This window comes from Lygodium microphyllum, chromosome 12 (assembly GCF_053477565.2).
Source record: "Lygodium microphyllum isolate KBCC chromosome 12, Lygodium_microphyllum_v1.1.10, whole genome shotgun sequence".
NCBI lineage: Eukaryota > Viridiplantae > Streptophyta > Polypodiopsida > Schizaeales > Lygodiaceae > Lygodium > Lygodium microphyllum.
In genome coordinates this window covers 101,711,817-101,728,865 of record NC_141146.1, presented here as the reverse complement: position 1 = coordinate 101,728,865, position 17,049 = coordinate 101,711,817, and the positions used below count along the sequence as shown (strand labels likewise).

General features: G+C 45.3%; 1 protein-coding gene across 1 annotated transcript in view; it reads left to right on the top strand.

Moving 5' to 3' along the window:
• Positions 1-2,868: 2,868 nt before the first annotated feature.
• Positions 2,869-17,049, top strand: part of LOC148028105 (protein MID1-COMPLEMENTING ACTIVITY 1-like) — a 46,536-nt gene continuing 32,355 nt past the window's right edge. The window contains exons 1-2 of the mRNA XM_087689788.1: positions 2,869-3,518; positions 3,619-4,127. Of these exons, the coding sequence (XP_087545914.1) occupies positions 3,720-4,127 (408 nt within the window). The 5' untranslated portion in view covers positions 2,869-3,518; positions 3,619-3,719. The remainder of the gene's footprint in view (positions 3,519-3,618; positions 4,128-17,049) is intronic.

The following is a 17,049-nucleotide window of genomic DNA, read 5'->3' as shown; positions in this document are numbered from 1 at the left end:
AGTTGTCACTGTTGTTTATGTATTGAACAAAACACCTACAATTAGAATTCACGACTTGACTCTGTATGAGAAATTGTACATATGAATTAACAGTGAATTGGGCATATGATCAATTATGATGCCCGGTTTAAGACAAAGCAGGTATGTACCACCTCATGAGAGGCAAGCGCAAAGTGAACCGCAACTAAGAATGTCTGAAAGGGTCATGATACTAGTTGATAGGCTGACATACAGTGGGTTTTTAGCTAGACATTATGCATATATGACTAAAGTATCAGGTCATAAAGAGCCTACAAAGTTCAGTGAGGTAGTTGCATACGAAAATTGGTGTGCTATCATGGATGAAGAATATGCAGCACTGGCTGAAAATGAAACGTGGGATTTGGTTAGTTTGTGTGAAGGGAAAACACCCATTGGTTGTAAATCGGTTCATAAAGTGAAATGTAAGTCAAATGGTTCATTGGAAATGTATAAAGCTCGGTTGGTTGCAAAGGGATATGCATAGTAGTATGGCTTAGACTATGAGGAGACTTTCAGCCCGGTTGCAAAGATGCCATAACTATATATAGAGAATGTCACTATCTATAGACAGATGGTGGGTAGCCTGATTTATCTCACTATCACCTGTCGTCTTGACCTTAGTTATGCAGTGGGGCTGATTAGCCAGTTTATGCAAAAGCCTTGTAAGCAACATCTAGAGGCAGTCAGGAGAATTATGTGGTACATGAAGGGTATTGTTGATTATGGGTTGTTTTACGAGCATGGAAAGTTACTTCACTTTAACAAGTTATACAGATGCAGATTGGGCTGGTTGTGCCTATGAACAAAAGGTCAACCAGTGGTTATGGTTTAAGCCTGGGTAGTAGCATGATTAGCTGGAGTAGTAAGAAGTGGTCGATCATTGCTTTTATCTAGTATAGAGGTAGAATACAAGGGTGCAGCCTTAGCAACATGCAAAGCAGTTTGGCTTGTGAAACTACTACAAGACTTGGGTATATAGTTAGACAGGAAGGTCACATTGCATTGTGACAATCTCAATAGTGTGATGTTGGTGGCTAGCAATCCTGTCTATCATGCTAGATCCAAACACATAGAGGTTCATTGCCATTTCATCACGGAGATGGTACTTGATGGACAGATTGATCTACTCCTTGTGAAGACAAAAGACCAGGTAGTAGATATATTTACCAAATCACATGATAAAGAGAAGTTTTTGCATTTCAAGGAGCTACTTGGAGTACAACAGTTAGTTTGAGCTTGAGGGGGAGTGTTGAGATTCAAGCTCATGATTATCGTCCACCGACTCTATCTTGACAGCTGTAGTCTTAGCTGCCATCATCTGCCATGTATGTTATAATAAATGAGTCAAAGACTCAATCATAGTTAGTGACATAATCAATTAGTGACCTAGATTGATATGTAATGTGTGACTAGACTTTAGTCTATGGGGTTTTGAATAATGAAGGCGAAGAACATGAGAGTACTCTACTCTTTATGTGTGGGTTTTTCTCAATGTCTGTGTCTTTCTCTCTCCCCCTAAAACTTTGACAACCTTTTTATGGATTCTCCACAAAATATTAATATTTGGTGTTTATTGCAACTTATGATAATGTCTTATCACCCTACGATGTTGAATTTGAAAGTTGGGAGAGATATATGGGTATCCCCCCTTGTTTGGAATTGGTTGAGGAGCTATTATTTGTGGAATATCTTGATTAGCAAGAATAAAGCTATCTTTGAATATAAATTGATCAATCTGGTTTATGGTTTGAAATCTAATATTTTTTGGCCATGCATAATTTGATGTTGAGAAGCTCCAAGAGCAAATGGAACTACACATAAACAATAAAGAGGGATAGGAGGTAGAGATCGCAATAATCTTACTTAAAATCAAAAGAAAAGCAAGCTAGATAAAGGGGATAGAACCACCCCATTTTCTAATGTCTCATGCTGTAGTCATTTTGAAAAAGATACGAGGAGCCACCTTGCACTAAAAGCATACCTTTAAGTAGCTCTAAATATACATATACTTTTAATGCAAATCTATTGCTTCCTACAAACAAAGAGATGTTAAACTAGGTTGCCATAATGGGCATCCAATTAGACACTCTAGAGTTATATCATAATTTATGCTACTTTTTGGCTGCCCAAAATTTGTCATTAATAATTAGGGGCTATTGGTATTTTTAATGTTCGATTGGGAAATTTAGACTACAAATTGGGCATGTGAGCATAGCCCTCAACTCCCCTCTAATTGTGTAGGGTATGGGGCTTGAAAGAGTGACACTCAACACCCCAGTAAAGTCATAATTTTTGAATGTTTTGATCGGTCGAAGAGAATAATAGAGTGACTTGATTGGCTCAATTGCGAAGTGGAAGATGAAACCCTTTTGGCCCCTCATTGTCACTCAAAAATTTTACACAATGGTCATTGCATTAGCTTGAATCTTGTCAAATAAGTTTTTTCCCATGGCTCTCGTTAACCTTGCGAAGCCCCTCCATGCTCAACAGATCAATATCCTTCTTCAGTCGCCATCATTGAAGGTGCTGAAATTTGGTGGCACTCTTCTAGCTCCTTTACCTTGGGTCTCCCTTGCCAAGCATGATGCCTCTTGCATGATCTCCAAAGGGTTGTACCGCGTTTGCAGCCTTCTTTTGCATGCGACGGAATCCATACCAAAGAAAGGAGTAGAGACCTAAGAAATGACAATCTGTCCACGTGAACATGAATGCAAAAGGACAGGTTAATTGGCATGAAAAGTCGTGTGTCGTGATTCACGAGCCTAGGCCTAGCCTAAGAATTATATAAGGCTTCTCCTAAAACCATGGATGATGGTCCTACCTTCGGGAATTGCCTTTAAAGAATCTGTAGAGAGCACTCAGCAGCAAACTGCAAACTGGGTGGTTTCGCCTCATCATTGTGAAAGGATTTGGGGGCCTGGCGGGGAGCTCAGGAGAGGGACCCATGAGTCATGACATAGCAAATGAACCCACCAAGAAGGGGCAGGAGAGGACACTTGTATCGATGTCCTCGCTAGCCATTCAAGTCGGTTAAAGTAGACCTGTCTTGAGATGCATGGGTTTTGGCTGCAGCATCCTACCAGAAAAGAAGGGCTATCACCACTCCCTTTGCAACCATCTGTCTCATGTCCCGTTCGATACATTGACCCCCTTTTCTCTTGTGTTGATTCTCCTCTCTCCTCATATCCCTTCCCACAACATGACTAATTGGTACAATGTAGCTCATCCGGCCTAGCTTTATGCCTTCTTGTTCCCTGTTATGACCCTCGTACCAGATTTCCGTGGAAGCTTTACAGAAGAGCTGGATCTTTGTCTTTATCAGGGGTATAGTGCATTTTCAAGTCACACTTTTCTCCCACTGGAATGGATAGCTTAGACTATATGCTTAAGTTCCTACTGGTTATGATGCCCTACTGCTTCATACTCTGTTTCAACTGGTTATGATGACCTGCTACTTTTCTGGAGCAGTCCGAGTTGATCCGGCAGTAAGGCTACCGGTAAAATTTTCTCTGTGTGTGTGTGTTTTTCTTTTTTATAATGCATTTGGGCGTTTCATAAGATCATCATTATCATCGTCATCATCTTGATTGTGACCAGTTAAGGAAAGCACTTCCAGACTATGTGATTCCTGATTAGTGAGAGCACCAAAGGCTCATCATTCAGATCGCACTTGGCAAAGCACAAACTTTCAGAGGGAGATGCCTTACGTCAGCTGGAACTCTCTAGGGGAAGTTGCCACAGCAGCCCAGCTCACTGGTCTAGATTCTGTCAAGCTGGTAGCTCTGATTGTAAAGGCAGCAAGCAATGCTCGCATGCACAAGAAGAACTGCAAGCAGTTTGCCCAGCATCTCAAACTGATAGGCAACTTGCTGGAGCAGCTGAAGCTCTCGGATCTCAAGACTTGGCCTGAGACTAGGGAACCATTAGAGGAACTTGAAGAGGCACTGAAGAGGGCTTATATCCTCGTGGATAGTTGCAAAAACAAGAGCTACCTGTACTTGCTAGCTTTGGGCTGGATCACTGTGTCCCAGTTCAAGGAACGTCAGGCGGAGATTGACAGATTGCTCGGTTTGATCCCTCTCATTACTTTGGTGGATAAGAACCGGGTTAGTACTAGGCACACTCTTTTTCCCGTTACAGTTTTGTACCATTTGCAAACAGTCATACTGGTTTGCCCCTCTGACTCGCACCGACTGTATGTGTCAAGATGAACATTGTTACGTTTGGTTAATACTCACTTATCATAGCACAATTCAAAAATGGTTTCCATTGATAGGAAGGTGGGCATATTTGCTTGCTTTAAAAGAAGAAGAAGTGAAGAAGGTAACTATATGCTCATCTTTGGTGATAGCTTGGTCGTCCTTGGAATGATATCTTTGTCTTCCCTTGGACATGGTTATGCTCTGCTCACTTCTTAAAATGATCCAACATTTGGAAATTTACTTACCAACATTTAAGTTACTGGATGTTGTTGCCATGCAACTGTTTGTGGGTTTTGATCTCTTTTGGTTTTGGCATGGAAGCAAATTAGAGGCACCAAAAAGGTCTTCAGTAGTGATGTGCCCACTCCTCCGTCTCCAGCACAGGTGAGTAGTAACTCTGTAGGAGGCTTGTTTCCCTCGAGAGCCAGCTGTTGACCTTGGTGATATTCACATGGATCTGGTTTCTACCATTCAGAAGGTTCCTCACCAAAGGAGAAAAGGATACTTGAGAATGAACATGACTTGAATGATGCTGTTTGTCTATCAATACCACAACAATGTCATGATGACGATGATGATGATTACATTAAGTCTTTCTTTCAGATTGGATCTACCTTCGTTTTGGGGGGTATTTCCTTCTATTAAACTCTTGCTTGCCACTCATTGAAGAGCAATGGAGTTTTGTATCTTGTCATCCTAATTTAGTGGTGGGGCACTCTAAACTTTCATCTCACACTTTCAAGGTTGGGTTTCCATCTTAGTGTGGAACTCCTCACATGTACAACCGAGGCCCACGATGTAGAACTCTTGTGGAAGGAGCTAGGTGAGATGGGGGATTGTGAGATGAAGACATAGAGTTTCCTGTTGGATGGGAGGGGCTGCTTTATTGTCAAGGGAAGGTCACGTATATATGGAACTCGTCACCTCTTGTGTGGGGCGGGGTTGAGTTGTGAGACTGATAAGAGGGGAGGGAGAAGGGTGTTGAGCAACCAAATCATGGCTGTTGTAGTGCGGTACTACCTACTTTTTCTCTTTAATAATAGCCTCCAAATGAATTATTTGTATCTTTTGGCTTACATTTTACACAATAGGACAAATGCACCAAAATTCCCTATACTTGGCCACAGCTTGACTGATGACATGGCAGCTGTACGGCAGCTCTGAATTGCAAAATCAAGCCTAGCCTGGTGTTGCTTGGCTGAGAATTGGCTGGAAAGGGTTGTGCTGCAGCTAATGCAATAGTAGAGGAGGTGGTTGTAGGTGCTTGGCTGATGAACAACACCATGAACTAAGCTATTCGCTTGGAGAATGGTGTAGACAGTAGTAAACTGGGCACCAACAATTTGCAAGACAATAGGAGCCACGACACAAGCTATACCCAAAAAGGTGAGCCAAGTGGAATCCTAAAGCATGGCTTGTCCGAGAGGTCTCACCCTAGAGCAGCTAGGGCATTGGACAAAGGGTGCATGTTGGCTGCCCAGTGACCTACCAAGACTATATAGATGATTAGAAAAGTACCTCTATTTTAACCCAAGAGGTCCCACCCCAAAATAGCTAGGGTATTGGTCAATGGGTGGTTGTTGGCTGCCCAAGGCTCTACCAAGACTATAGAGGTGATGGCTATCTTCCCTTGGGATGAAAATTTGTGTCTCCATTGTCCTTGGATTATGACTAGTCACATACCTAGTGAGGGTACAAGTGCAAAGTCAAAGTGGAACGTGGGAGAGGTGGAATTTGGTCTGTTGGAAGGAGCCAAAAGGCACACCTTGTTGTCCTTGGATTTGTTGATCAGGAAGATTCCTTGTTAGCAGTCAGATCAGATCCTGTACAGGTGCAGTCGGACAGATTTGTCCAGGTGCAGTCGGACAGATTTTTGGCTCCTGTTTCCTGGCTATTTATAGCCGAGATTTCTGCAGTCTGGTCACACTTTTCTGCTCGCAGATTACAGACTGGTGGCTCGTGCAGATTCCATCTCTGTTCGCAGATTTCAGACAGGAGACAGTGCAGACTGCAGCGGGCTTCGAGGTGAACAGCAAGTTGCATCGTTGAGGTGGAGACACGCAGTCCAGCGCACTGCGCCCGTGTACATATCTGCATATCTTTGTACACAGCACACTTTATACAGCAGATCTTCATCTTCCACTGTCTCTTTCTCTCTCTTCTCTCTCTGCGTTCTCTCTCTCTCAGTCCTACGCTTCTGCACCACTGCACTCTGACATGGTATCAGAGCAGTGTTGAAGGGCTGATTGAGTGCAGAACCAACTTGAAGAGGAGTTTCTATCGCGACACAAGGTTGCGTTTTCAGCGTTTGAGGGCAGGCAGGAGGGCTGCGCCTCGGAACAAGGCTGAAGCAAGCGTGGGCGTGCAAGAAAGGAGTCCAGGTGGTGGATTTGCTGCTGTTTACTGCTGTTTGACGAGGAGGAAGTTTGAGTTTTCAGCTTTCAAGTGCAGGTTTTGCTTTTTCATCGCCTCCGACGGGTGAAGAAGTTTCAGGATGTGAAAGAGCCCTAGCAGGCTGAGTTTTCACAGTCAGAGGGGGCTGCTTTTGCGTTTGTGAAGGCATTACAGGTAAAGATGTCTACAGAGATTGACTTGGAGTTCCAAACGATTATGGACCGGAAGGTGCCTGTCTTACCGGCTCTTCCCGCAGATCAGAAGCTCGATGGCGACAACTACCGCATCTGGCGCGTCATGATGTTGGCCATCCTTGAGTCCTATGATTTGGCAGAGCTTGTACAGGAGATCGACCGGCCCTCGGTAAGAGATGAGTCCAAACTCTCTTCCGATGCTCGTGCAGAGTTGGCCAAGGCTCAGTCTCACTGGGACAAACTGAATACCAGGATTTGTTCCTTTCTTTTTTTGTCTTGTACTACAGCCGTGATAGCTCACATCGAGCACTTGACAGTGGCTCGGGAGATATGGCTGGAGCTTGATCAGATGTATAGCCGGATGACCCTTATGAAGCGGATTTCTTTGGAGGTTCAAATGCGGACCTTGTGCGTGAACAAGTCTTCTTCGTTGCGGGAGCATATCAACAAGCTTAGACAGCTTCAGATGCAAGTCCAAAATGCGGGGAAGCCGATTTCCTCCGAAGACATGGCGATCACACTCTTATCCCAGTTGCCGCCACGATTCGGTACTTTCTACTCCGCTCTTATTGCTTAGGGGCGAGAGTACTCTTTGGTGGGAAGAGTTGGTTCCTATGGTCTTGGAGCAAGAGGAACAACTAAAGGGACAGAATGCTTCCAAGTTGAAGGCATTGACAGGTCAAGCCTCTCAGAAGAAGGGGAAGGACCAAAAGAAGAAGAAGGGGGATAACAAGTCAAAGAAGGACAAGGACAAGGATAAAGAATCCACATGCCATATTTGTGGAAAGACTGGCCATTGGAAGAAGGATTGCCCTGACAAAGACAAGAAGGACACCAACAAGAAGGACACGAAGGATTCTGGAGCGGTGGCTGCACCCTCATCAGCTGCATTTCTTCATCTAGCTATCATTGAGGACTCTTCACCGAATGCTTCTGATGCTGCGATGATGGCTCCCCAGGCTCAAGAATGGATCGTTGACAGTGGTGTCTCCTGGCACATGACTCCTTCATCAGATGGTGTTGCCCAGTTGCAACCTTCGCGTGGGTAAATTCTCATTGGAGATAGCTTTTCAATGTCTATTGCAGGACGGGGTGAGATGCAGCTTATTTCAGATGGACGTGGTGGTACCCATACCTCAAATGTCTTGCAAGTACCATGTTTAGGGTATCATCTATTGTCAGTTCATAAGATTTGCTCCCTTGGACTTATGGTGGAGTTTGACAGTGATTCGGTGCGAGTCCTTGGTCGTGGGTCAAGGAAGGTTCTCTCATCCGGATATGAGGAGAACGGCATCTATAAATTGAAGTCTTTCACCGCCCTCTCTACTCTTCTTTTTATCTCTAAGACACCATCAGAGTTATGGCATGCTCGGTTTGGTCACCTCAACTATGATTATCTTCGGAGGGCGTCACATGGACAGCTTGTTCGAGGGCTTGTATCTATGGATCTTTGTGGCCCTATGAGGAACGAGTCCTTGCGAGGGAGCTCGTACTTCATGTTGATCATAGATGACTACGGCAGGATGACATGGGCCTATTTTTTGGCATTGAAGTCAGAAGCCTTTTTCCACTTCAAGGATTGGCTTCTCTTTGAGGAGAATTGATCAGGCCGGAGATTGAAGACCTTGCGATCCGACAAGGGAGGTGAATTTGTTTCTAATGAGTTTGCTCGTTTTTGTGCAGATAAAGGTATTCACCAGGAGTTTGCTAATACCAACACTCTTCAAGAAAATGGCATTCTTGAACGGAAAAACTGCAGTGTGATCGAGATGGCGCGCACCATGATGGAGCTCCGACAGACACCTCAGTTTCCGTGGGCCGAGGCTGTGGCTACTGCAGTCCACATCCTTAATCAATTCCCCACTTCGGCCATTGATGGGATGACACCTTTTGAGGCTTACTTTGGGACTAAGCCCGATGTTTCTTATTTTAGGGTCTTTGGGTGTGATGCCTATGTTCACATTCCCAAGGCTCACCGTGATAAATTTGAAGCAGCTTCTTGAAGACAGGTATTTGTTGGCTACAGCTCCCAGTCCCAAGGCTATCGATTGTATGATCTCGTTAAGTGGGATGTGTACACTAGTCGAGATGTGCGGTTTGTGGAGGTTCTGGCCATATCAACGGGTGAGGAGTATCCCATTCTTGGAGATCCAGGGGAGAGTTGGGCTCCTGCTACAGTTCCTTTGGAGCCCGTGCCTTTTGATTCTGATTCTGTTTCTGACACAGAGTCTACTGTTCCACCGGTCACCCCCGAGGAGTTACCACCGGTGGATATCCCAGAGTCTTCAGTTGATGGAGAGAGACGAGGGGAGGTCCGGCCTCCTCGTTGGGCCCGTGACACACTCCGTGATTCAGGGATCGAGGGGGTCCCTGAGGAGTGGGGACCACAGGATGGTCCGCGGCGGTCACGGAGGCACCAGGCACATTCTACGGAGCTTGTTTGCTCTAACTATTGTTTGATGACCCGTGTTATGCAGGATCGAGAGCCCATCTCCGTGCAGGAGGCTTTACAGTCCGCACCATGGAAGAAAGCTATGGAAGCCGAGTTGGAGGCTATTGAGAGGAATGGCACTTGGTCACTTGTGCCACGCCCCCCGAATAAGAAGGTAATTGGCGTCAAATGGGTCTTCAAGACCAAATACCTTAGCGATGGTTCTTTGGACAAGCACAAGGCTCGCCTTGTTGCTAAAGGTTTTGCACAGTGCCCAGGGATTGATTGTCATGATACTTTTGCCCTCACTGCTCGTATGGCGACCATTCGAGCTGTTCTTGCCTTGGCTGGCCATAGGAGATGGCCTGTCTATCAGTTGGATGTGAAGTCGGCCTTCCTCAATGGTGATTTGAAGGAGGAGATCTTTGGGCCATGAGATAGTCTCAGAGGGGGATTTTCATCTCTCATCAGAGATATGTACAGGAGCTCTTGGTTTCTTTTGCGATGGAGGATTGTCGGACCCTTTCTACTCCTATGGATCCGAATTGGAAGGTCACTTCCCATTCAGCTTCTCCTATGGCGAATGCTTCCCGCTATCGTCAGTTGATTGGATCATTGATTTGGCTCCTCAACACTCGTGTTAATCTTTGTTTTGCTGTTGGGCTCTTGGCAGGGTTTATGAGTGAACCTCAGACAGTGCATTGGCAGGCTGCTCAGTGGATACTTCGGGATTTGAGGGGGACATCTGATTTCGGGATTCATTACCCCGCAGGCACAGGTGGTTCAGATCTTGTTCTTGCAGGTTGGAGCGACTCGGATTGGGCCGGTGATGTGGACCACAGGCGGTCTACTACAGGTTACTGTTTTACCTTGGGTACAGGTGTTATCTCATGGAGTAGCAAGAAGCAGCCCACGGTAGCCCTTTCGTCTACTGAGGCGGAGTATCGGGCCGCGTCTTCCACCACATGTGAGGCTGTGTGGCTTCGGAGATTGTTGGAGGAGCTTGGCTGCCCCCAGACTCGTCCTACTTTGCTGCAATGTGACAATGAGAGTTGCATTGCATTGGCACGGAATCCTGTTTTTCATGCCCGGACGAAGCACATAGAGATTCAGTACCACTTCATCAGAGAGAAGCTTCTGGATGAGACCGTCACTGTGGAGTACCTTAGGCTCTACTTCGGAGACATTCCAGATCCCTCAGGCTTTTGCCCCGCCCAGGCTCTGAGAGGGGGTGTTAGCAGTCAGATCAGATCCTGTACAGGTGCAGTCGGACAGATTTGTCCAGGTGCAGTCAGACTGCACAGTCGGACTGCCACGTGGCAGTCCGACCTGTCCTGTCAGTCGGCTGCATTAAAATGCAGCCGACAGGCCTATTTTTGGCGCCTGTTTCCTGGCTATTTATAGCCGAGATTTCTGCAGTCTGGTCACACTTTTCTGCTCGCAGATTACAGACTGGTGGCTCGTGCAGATTCCATCTCTGTTCGCAGATTTCAGACAGGAGACAGTGCAGACTGCAGCGGACTTCGAGGTGAACAGCAGGTTGCATCGTCGAGGTGGAGACACGCAGTCCAGCGCACTGCGCCTGTGTACATATCTGCATATCTTTGTATACAGCACACTTTATACAGCAAATCTTCATCTTCCACTGCCTCTTTTTCTCTCTTCTCTCTCTGCGTTCTCTCTCTCTCAGTCCTACGCTTCCGCACCGTTGCACTCTGATATTCCTACCTTCAAAGCAAGACAGAATTGTTAAGAGTGCAATGATATAAACACATGCATGGATTGATCGTGAGTGTTGAACACGGAGAGAGAGAGAGAGAGAGAGAGAGAGAGAGAGAGAGAGAGGATGAATGCTGAATAGTGATGCACATAGTTGGAACCTCATACTCTCCGAGTACAAACACATAAAACTAGAGTGGTTTGTGGCTAGCATTAGGGAACCTATAAATAGGCAAATAAGGAGGAGAGGGAATGCAGCAGTTGGCCAATAAATCTAGTCCAATTGATCAAATCAGGTTGGACCTACTATACAATTGCATTGTCTGATTGGGCAGGTACTATCCCATGCTTGATAACTTGTCTGCTTGCCTTGCATTGCCTGTCCACATTGCCCTAGCTGCTTGTTGGTATGTTGCCCTACTTGCTCGCTCTACTTGTCCAAGAGGTGATTGCTAACATCCTCTCTTAGATCCTAGATGTTGCATAGCTTAGGGATTTGGAATGTTGATGTAGATGGCCTGAAAAAGAGCTTTGGTGAAGAGATCCGCCAAGTTGTCTGTCGTCTTTAGAGAACTCCATCGTAAGTGTATCATCCACGATCTTCCCACGGATGGAACGGTTCTAGGTCTTGACAACCAAGTTCTCCCAACATCCTTCTAAGGCACATGATCTCATATGTAGATGATGTTGCTTGATTCTTAGCCTTCATAGAAGATAGGGCAATAATCAATTGTTGGTTGCTTTTTGCTGCTCCCTGAGATAGCATGTGCATCGAGTGCAAAGTAGAAACCTGTCATCCATCATTGAAGATCAACAGCTGTAGCTCAATTAGAACCTGTCCATCCTCACAACACTAGATTGGTGTCTCTTGAACTTGTGGGGATAGAAGATACCAAGGTTGGGAGTGCCCTTTAGGAAACAAAGAATCCTCATGGTAGCTTGTACTAATGAGCTTTCTTGGGCTCACTCATAAACCCTACAAATAGACCAATCGGAAAACATTGGCTATGTGAGTAGCCAAATGAGGGATTCAATTAGTTGTTGTTAGCTAGAAGTGTTGATGGTTGACAAATCTGTATGGCATGAAGTCTTCCAATTAGGATCCATAGGAGTGAAGATGGGACAACTTGTGGTTATCTCGGAGGTGGTCAAAAGCTCCTGCACATATAGTTGTTGAGAGAGAGATCCCCTCTCGGTTTGCCATATTTTATTATTGGTAATACTATTCATGCTCAATTATCATTGCCATCATTGTTTTGTTTTCAATGAGCATCAATTATAAAAGACCCATGTTGGTCATGTCGAACTTCTTATCAAGGCATCTTTTGCGTGTTTGACCATTTCGGCATGGTCACTTGCAAGCAGGAGGTCGTCCACATACAACACAAACAGTGTGCTAAACATTTGAATTGTGAATGTATAAATTCAAATGGAGTTTTCCCTCTGATACCTCAACCTCTCTTGAAAAAAGATGTCAATATTCTTGTCTCATGCTCAAGGATTGTGTTTGAGGCCATAGAAAGCCTTGTTTAACTTGTACACATTACCATCTTGACTCCAGAATCAAGGAGGTTGCTCAATATAGATCTCCTCCTTGTAGTGTGGCCTTCTACAATCAACAATTATACTTTGATGCCTCACTAGTTGATATGGGTTCCCTGTTTGTCATGGCACGGATCATCAACCCTCATAATTGGGATGTGATAGCTCCTTTATGTGTCCGTGGTTCCAATGAGAATGCCAATGTCCATCTTGTGGTTCCCACTCCTATACCTTCTATCCTTGTAACACGAAGTGTCTTATGTAATATGAACCCATTTGGGAGGAGGCCTATGCTCACCTTGCTTCTTTGCCCCCAATGAATTCTAAATTTGGTAGCAAATGAATCTTCTTCTTAGGAGTCTTGGACTCTACTAGCTCCGCTCAAATTGGCTCTTATGTGCTTCAATCACCTAGATCTCCAAGCATGGGGTGTTCTTCACTTGCCTTTGTAGCTGGAAGCCCTAGAATTCAGAGGTCTCGAATAGTGTAGACATTGTGGAAATCCAGATTATAAAGCTGATTTCTAGACATTGGGAATCGGGATTATAAAGCTAGTATCCCATTGACTAGGAATTGTAGCACACAAATACTTGCTTCGTGGACTTCAGCTCCATCTTATCACGCTCCTTTTGGATGTAGACATATCATCAAACTGGAAGACCTTGAAATACGAAACATCATGCTTTTGGCCAAAATACACCTCAAATGGGGTCATACTTGGAATTGTTGATGTGGGGGATTGTTCTTTTGCTCCAATCACGGACTTGTTCTTTTGCTCCAAGATATCTTTCTCCTATGGGGTATTGGTGTTCACAAACTCTTGGTGAGTCCCTTGATCCGCGCAAAAGCATGCCCTTTCATTGGAGGTGAATTCCTAGCCTTTGTTAGCCCTAATTGTCTTCATCTTTTGCCTAGATTGATGTTCTTCAAAGATAAGCTAGTCTTGAAAATGTGAGAAAGCTTGTGATTGAACCTGCAAAAAATAAAGCCAAGATATCTTGTTGACGTCATCCACAATCAACATGGAATTTTTGCTCCCTTTAAGGGGTTCTTGCCTTATTTTGTTCACATAAATTGGTAAATACAAGCTCCAAGGGGGCTATGGCCCATCGAGAAGCCTTCTTTATATAATGGCATCATATTGTTGTTTGCCCTTAATGCATGACAAACAAGAAGCATGGATAACCCCAATATTTAATAAGTCATGAACCATTTGTTCGTGAGCCACCTTTCGAAGGTACTCATGGTTGAGGTGACCAAACCAAGCATGCCACAACTCCGTTTGACTGAGAAAAAAGGAGATAAGAAGTGAGGTTTGCTATGCTTTGAAGCTTGTAGACACCAGTATGGCCTAGTGCACATACCTTGCTCACCAAGAGTAAATGGTAGCCAAGACTTACGACATATAAGACCTTGAATGTAAAGGCTCCACCTTTCCCATTAGGAATAACTTGCATTTGACAAATGTTATGAATGGGGATAGAAGACTTGTCTCGAATAAGAGTATGCCCTTGCATCGAAAGCAAGTGGGCGATATCTTCCTTAGACCGAGTCATGTGGTGGGAAGCACCATTGTCCATGATCTGCTCTAGAGCATGAGGGGCCATCAGTGTCACTTCAGATGTGTCAAAAGATGACGTACCAGTGAGACAGTAGGGTTTGCAGGGAGGAACACGGAGTGAACTCTGCAAACATGGAGAAGAGAAGAGGAGAGAAGAAACTCTGATGAATGGAATGATGAAGTTGTGAATCATGGAGTGAATGTGATACAAGGGAATAAGGGTGCTGTAGCACAAGGAAGATGATGAAGACAGCCAAGAACCACAAACCGCAACGTCCTCCTAAAGGGGTGTGAGGGTAGTGGAAAGGCTGGAGAGAAGAGGCGACGGACTGAATGAATCAGCCATGAGGAATGAATGCAAGAGTGGCCTATAAATAGGCTTAGTCAGTCTAGGATGGCGCCCCTTTTTGGGGCTACAAACCCTAAACGCAAAACGCAGAAACGCAAAAACGCAAACTGCGGGTGAAGGGTTTTTCAACACCCCCCTCTCAGGCCCAAAAAGGGGAATGAGAGAAGAGTGAGGTGGAGATGCAATGCTACATGTTGAAGAATGTTCATGCAGCAGGTGCCACTTGGACAATGTCCCTTGTGGGTTCACTTGCCCAAGCGCCCTAGTACAAAGATTATGAAAACATGCAAAGCATAGGAGGAATGTCAGACTTTGTGTGGTGCCGAGAACCATAAGGATATGCCCGTACTCGATCTCGGGAGGTGGCTCCATGCTAACCAAGTGACGAAGGCAAGAAGAGAAGAGGAGAAAGAAGATGTAGAGGATCCCTAAGATCCAAGATTTCCATTGGAAAGGGAATCTGCAGTAAAGACCAGTAGACAGAGTGAACTGGAAAACCCGAAACACAACCTGAAGTTGGCAAGCATCGGTGGTGTGTCCGGTGAAGCCACAGTAGGAGCACCCAGTAGTCCGGACATCTGTTGGTAAAGAAGCTATGGATACTAGTACGCCTTGCTGAAGAAGAAAGAGGTCAGCCACCACGAACCACGAATCGCAATGTCCGCATCAAGGGGTGTGAGGGCAGTGTGAAGCACGAACCGCAATGTCCACCTCAAGGGGTGGGAGGGTAGTGGAAGGGCTGGAAGTGAGCTCGAACTCCTGTATCTCAAGGATCAGGGCAAGGGTAATGAGTTGGAGAGCGTGTCGTACTTTGAACGGATCTCGAATTGTAGCAAGATAGCCTCTGGATGTCGAACACTAGCAAACGCAGCATTGAGAAACTGGATCTAATGCATACAACAGTGAGGAGAGAGAAAGACTAAAAACGCAGGTAAGACGGCTTGTAGGAGAGAGAGAGATTAAAAACGCAGGTAGGACAGCCCACAAGAGAGAGAAAGACTAAAAACGTAGGCAGCAGGACTGTGATGACGTGACAGGCTGTATGGCAGCAAGTTTGCACAGGAACAGCAATCGCATGGCTGGAATCAGCTCCAAACTGCGTGAAGAGGGCTGAAAATCAGGCGCCAATTGATGGAGATAGAATCGCCAGCTTGGACCGCGATGTCCTTTGCGTCCGGGGTGTGGGCAGCAAGCTGAAATACTTGAAATCTACAAAAACGAGATTTTGATGCAGCAGAAGAAGAAGAGAAGTGGATGTTGAACCCGCCACCGGTCTTTGCCTTCACTGGAGTGGAGGATCTTCGCTACTATGTGAGTAGATCCAACTCTGATACCATGTTAAAAGATGATGTACTAGCGAGACAGTAGGGTTTGCGGGGAGGAACACGGAGTGAACTCGGCAAACATGGAGAAGAGAAGAGAAGAGAGAAGAAACTCTAATGAATGGAATGATGAGTTCTGAATCATGGAGTGAATGTGATACAAGGGAATAAGGGTGTCGTAGCACAAGGAAGATGATGAAGACAGCCAAGAACCACAAACCGCAATGTCCTCCTGAAGGGGTGTGAGGGTAGTGGAGTGGCTGGAGAGAAGAGGTGATGGACTGAATGAATTAGCCATGAGGAATGAACGAGAGAGTGGCCTATAAATAGGCATAGTCAGTCTAGGATGGCACCCCTTTTTGGGGCTGCAAACCCTAAATGCAAAAGTGCAAACTATGGGGGAAGGGTTTCTCAACAGTGTGTGTCTCCGTCACATTCGGATGAAGAAATACAAATTAGGGTGGACTAGTGATTGCTCTAGATGACTCAGAGTCCTTCTTGGGCTTGGGCAGCCTCCTATTTATAGGTGTGGATCCTCCCAAAATTAGGGTTTTGGCTTATGGGACACACAAACTTTGGTAATTTTGAGTTTTGGGGCTGTCTTAATGAGCTAATGAAAATTTAATGTGTAATGCATCTTTTTTAGCTTATCAGGCTAGCCCCTCTTTGTCTCCAAAAACGCAAGTAGCTAGGACTTCCTTTGCCTATACAGCGAGAAACCTTTACTATCAAAGGCAATAAAAAATCAAATCTGCTCCAAAAGGCTGAAAATGCAGCCTTCTTAATGCTTTGACAGCTGTTCTCACACACATAAACAGCAAACAAGTCTCCGTTCACACATCTCTCTGCTTGCTCCAGCTGTGTGTTGATGTGCAGCCCTCCGGCTCATGCCCGTACTTTAGTGCAGCTGTCTCTGCTTACTCCAGCTGTGTGTTGATGTGCAGCCTTCCAGCTCATGCCCGTACTCTGAAAACACAGCCTTCCAGCTCATGCCCGTACTCTGAAAACACAGCCTTTGTTTCGCATGGAATTCTCCTCTTCAGGTCTGTCCACACTTGATCAGCCCCTAATACTGCTCTGATATGATGTCAGAGTGCAGGGATGTGGAAGCGGATCCCATGATTGTGAATGCTGAACGCAGAGGGAGGAGAGAGAGAGAATGCTGAACAGTGAATCAATCAGGGCAGAAAGAATACAACAGGCGGTGCATGTATGCAAAAAGCCAGACCTCACTCTTCAAGTACAAACACAGAACTGGAGTGGTTTGTGACCAGCAGCAGGGCACCTATAATATGCAAAAAAAGAGGAGAGAGA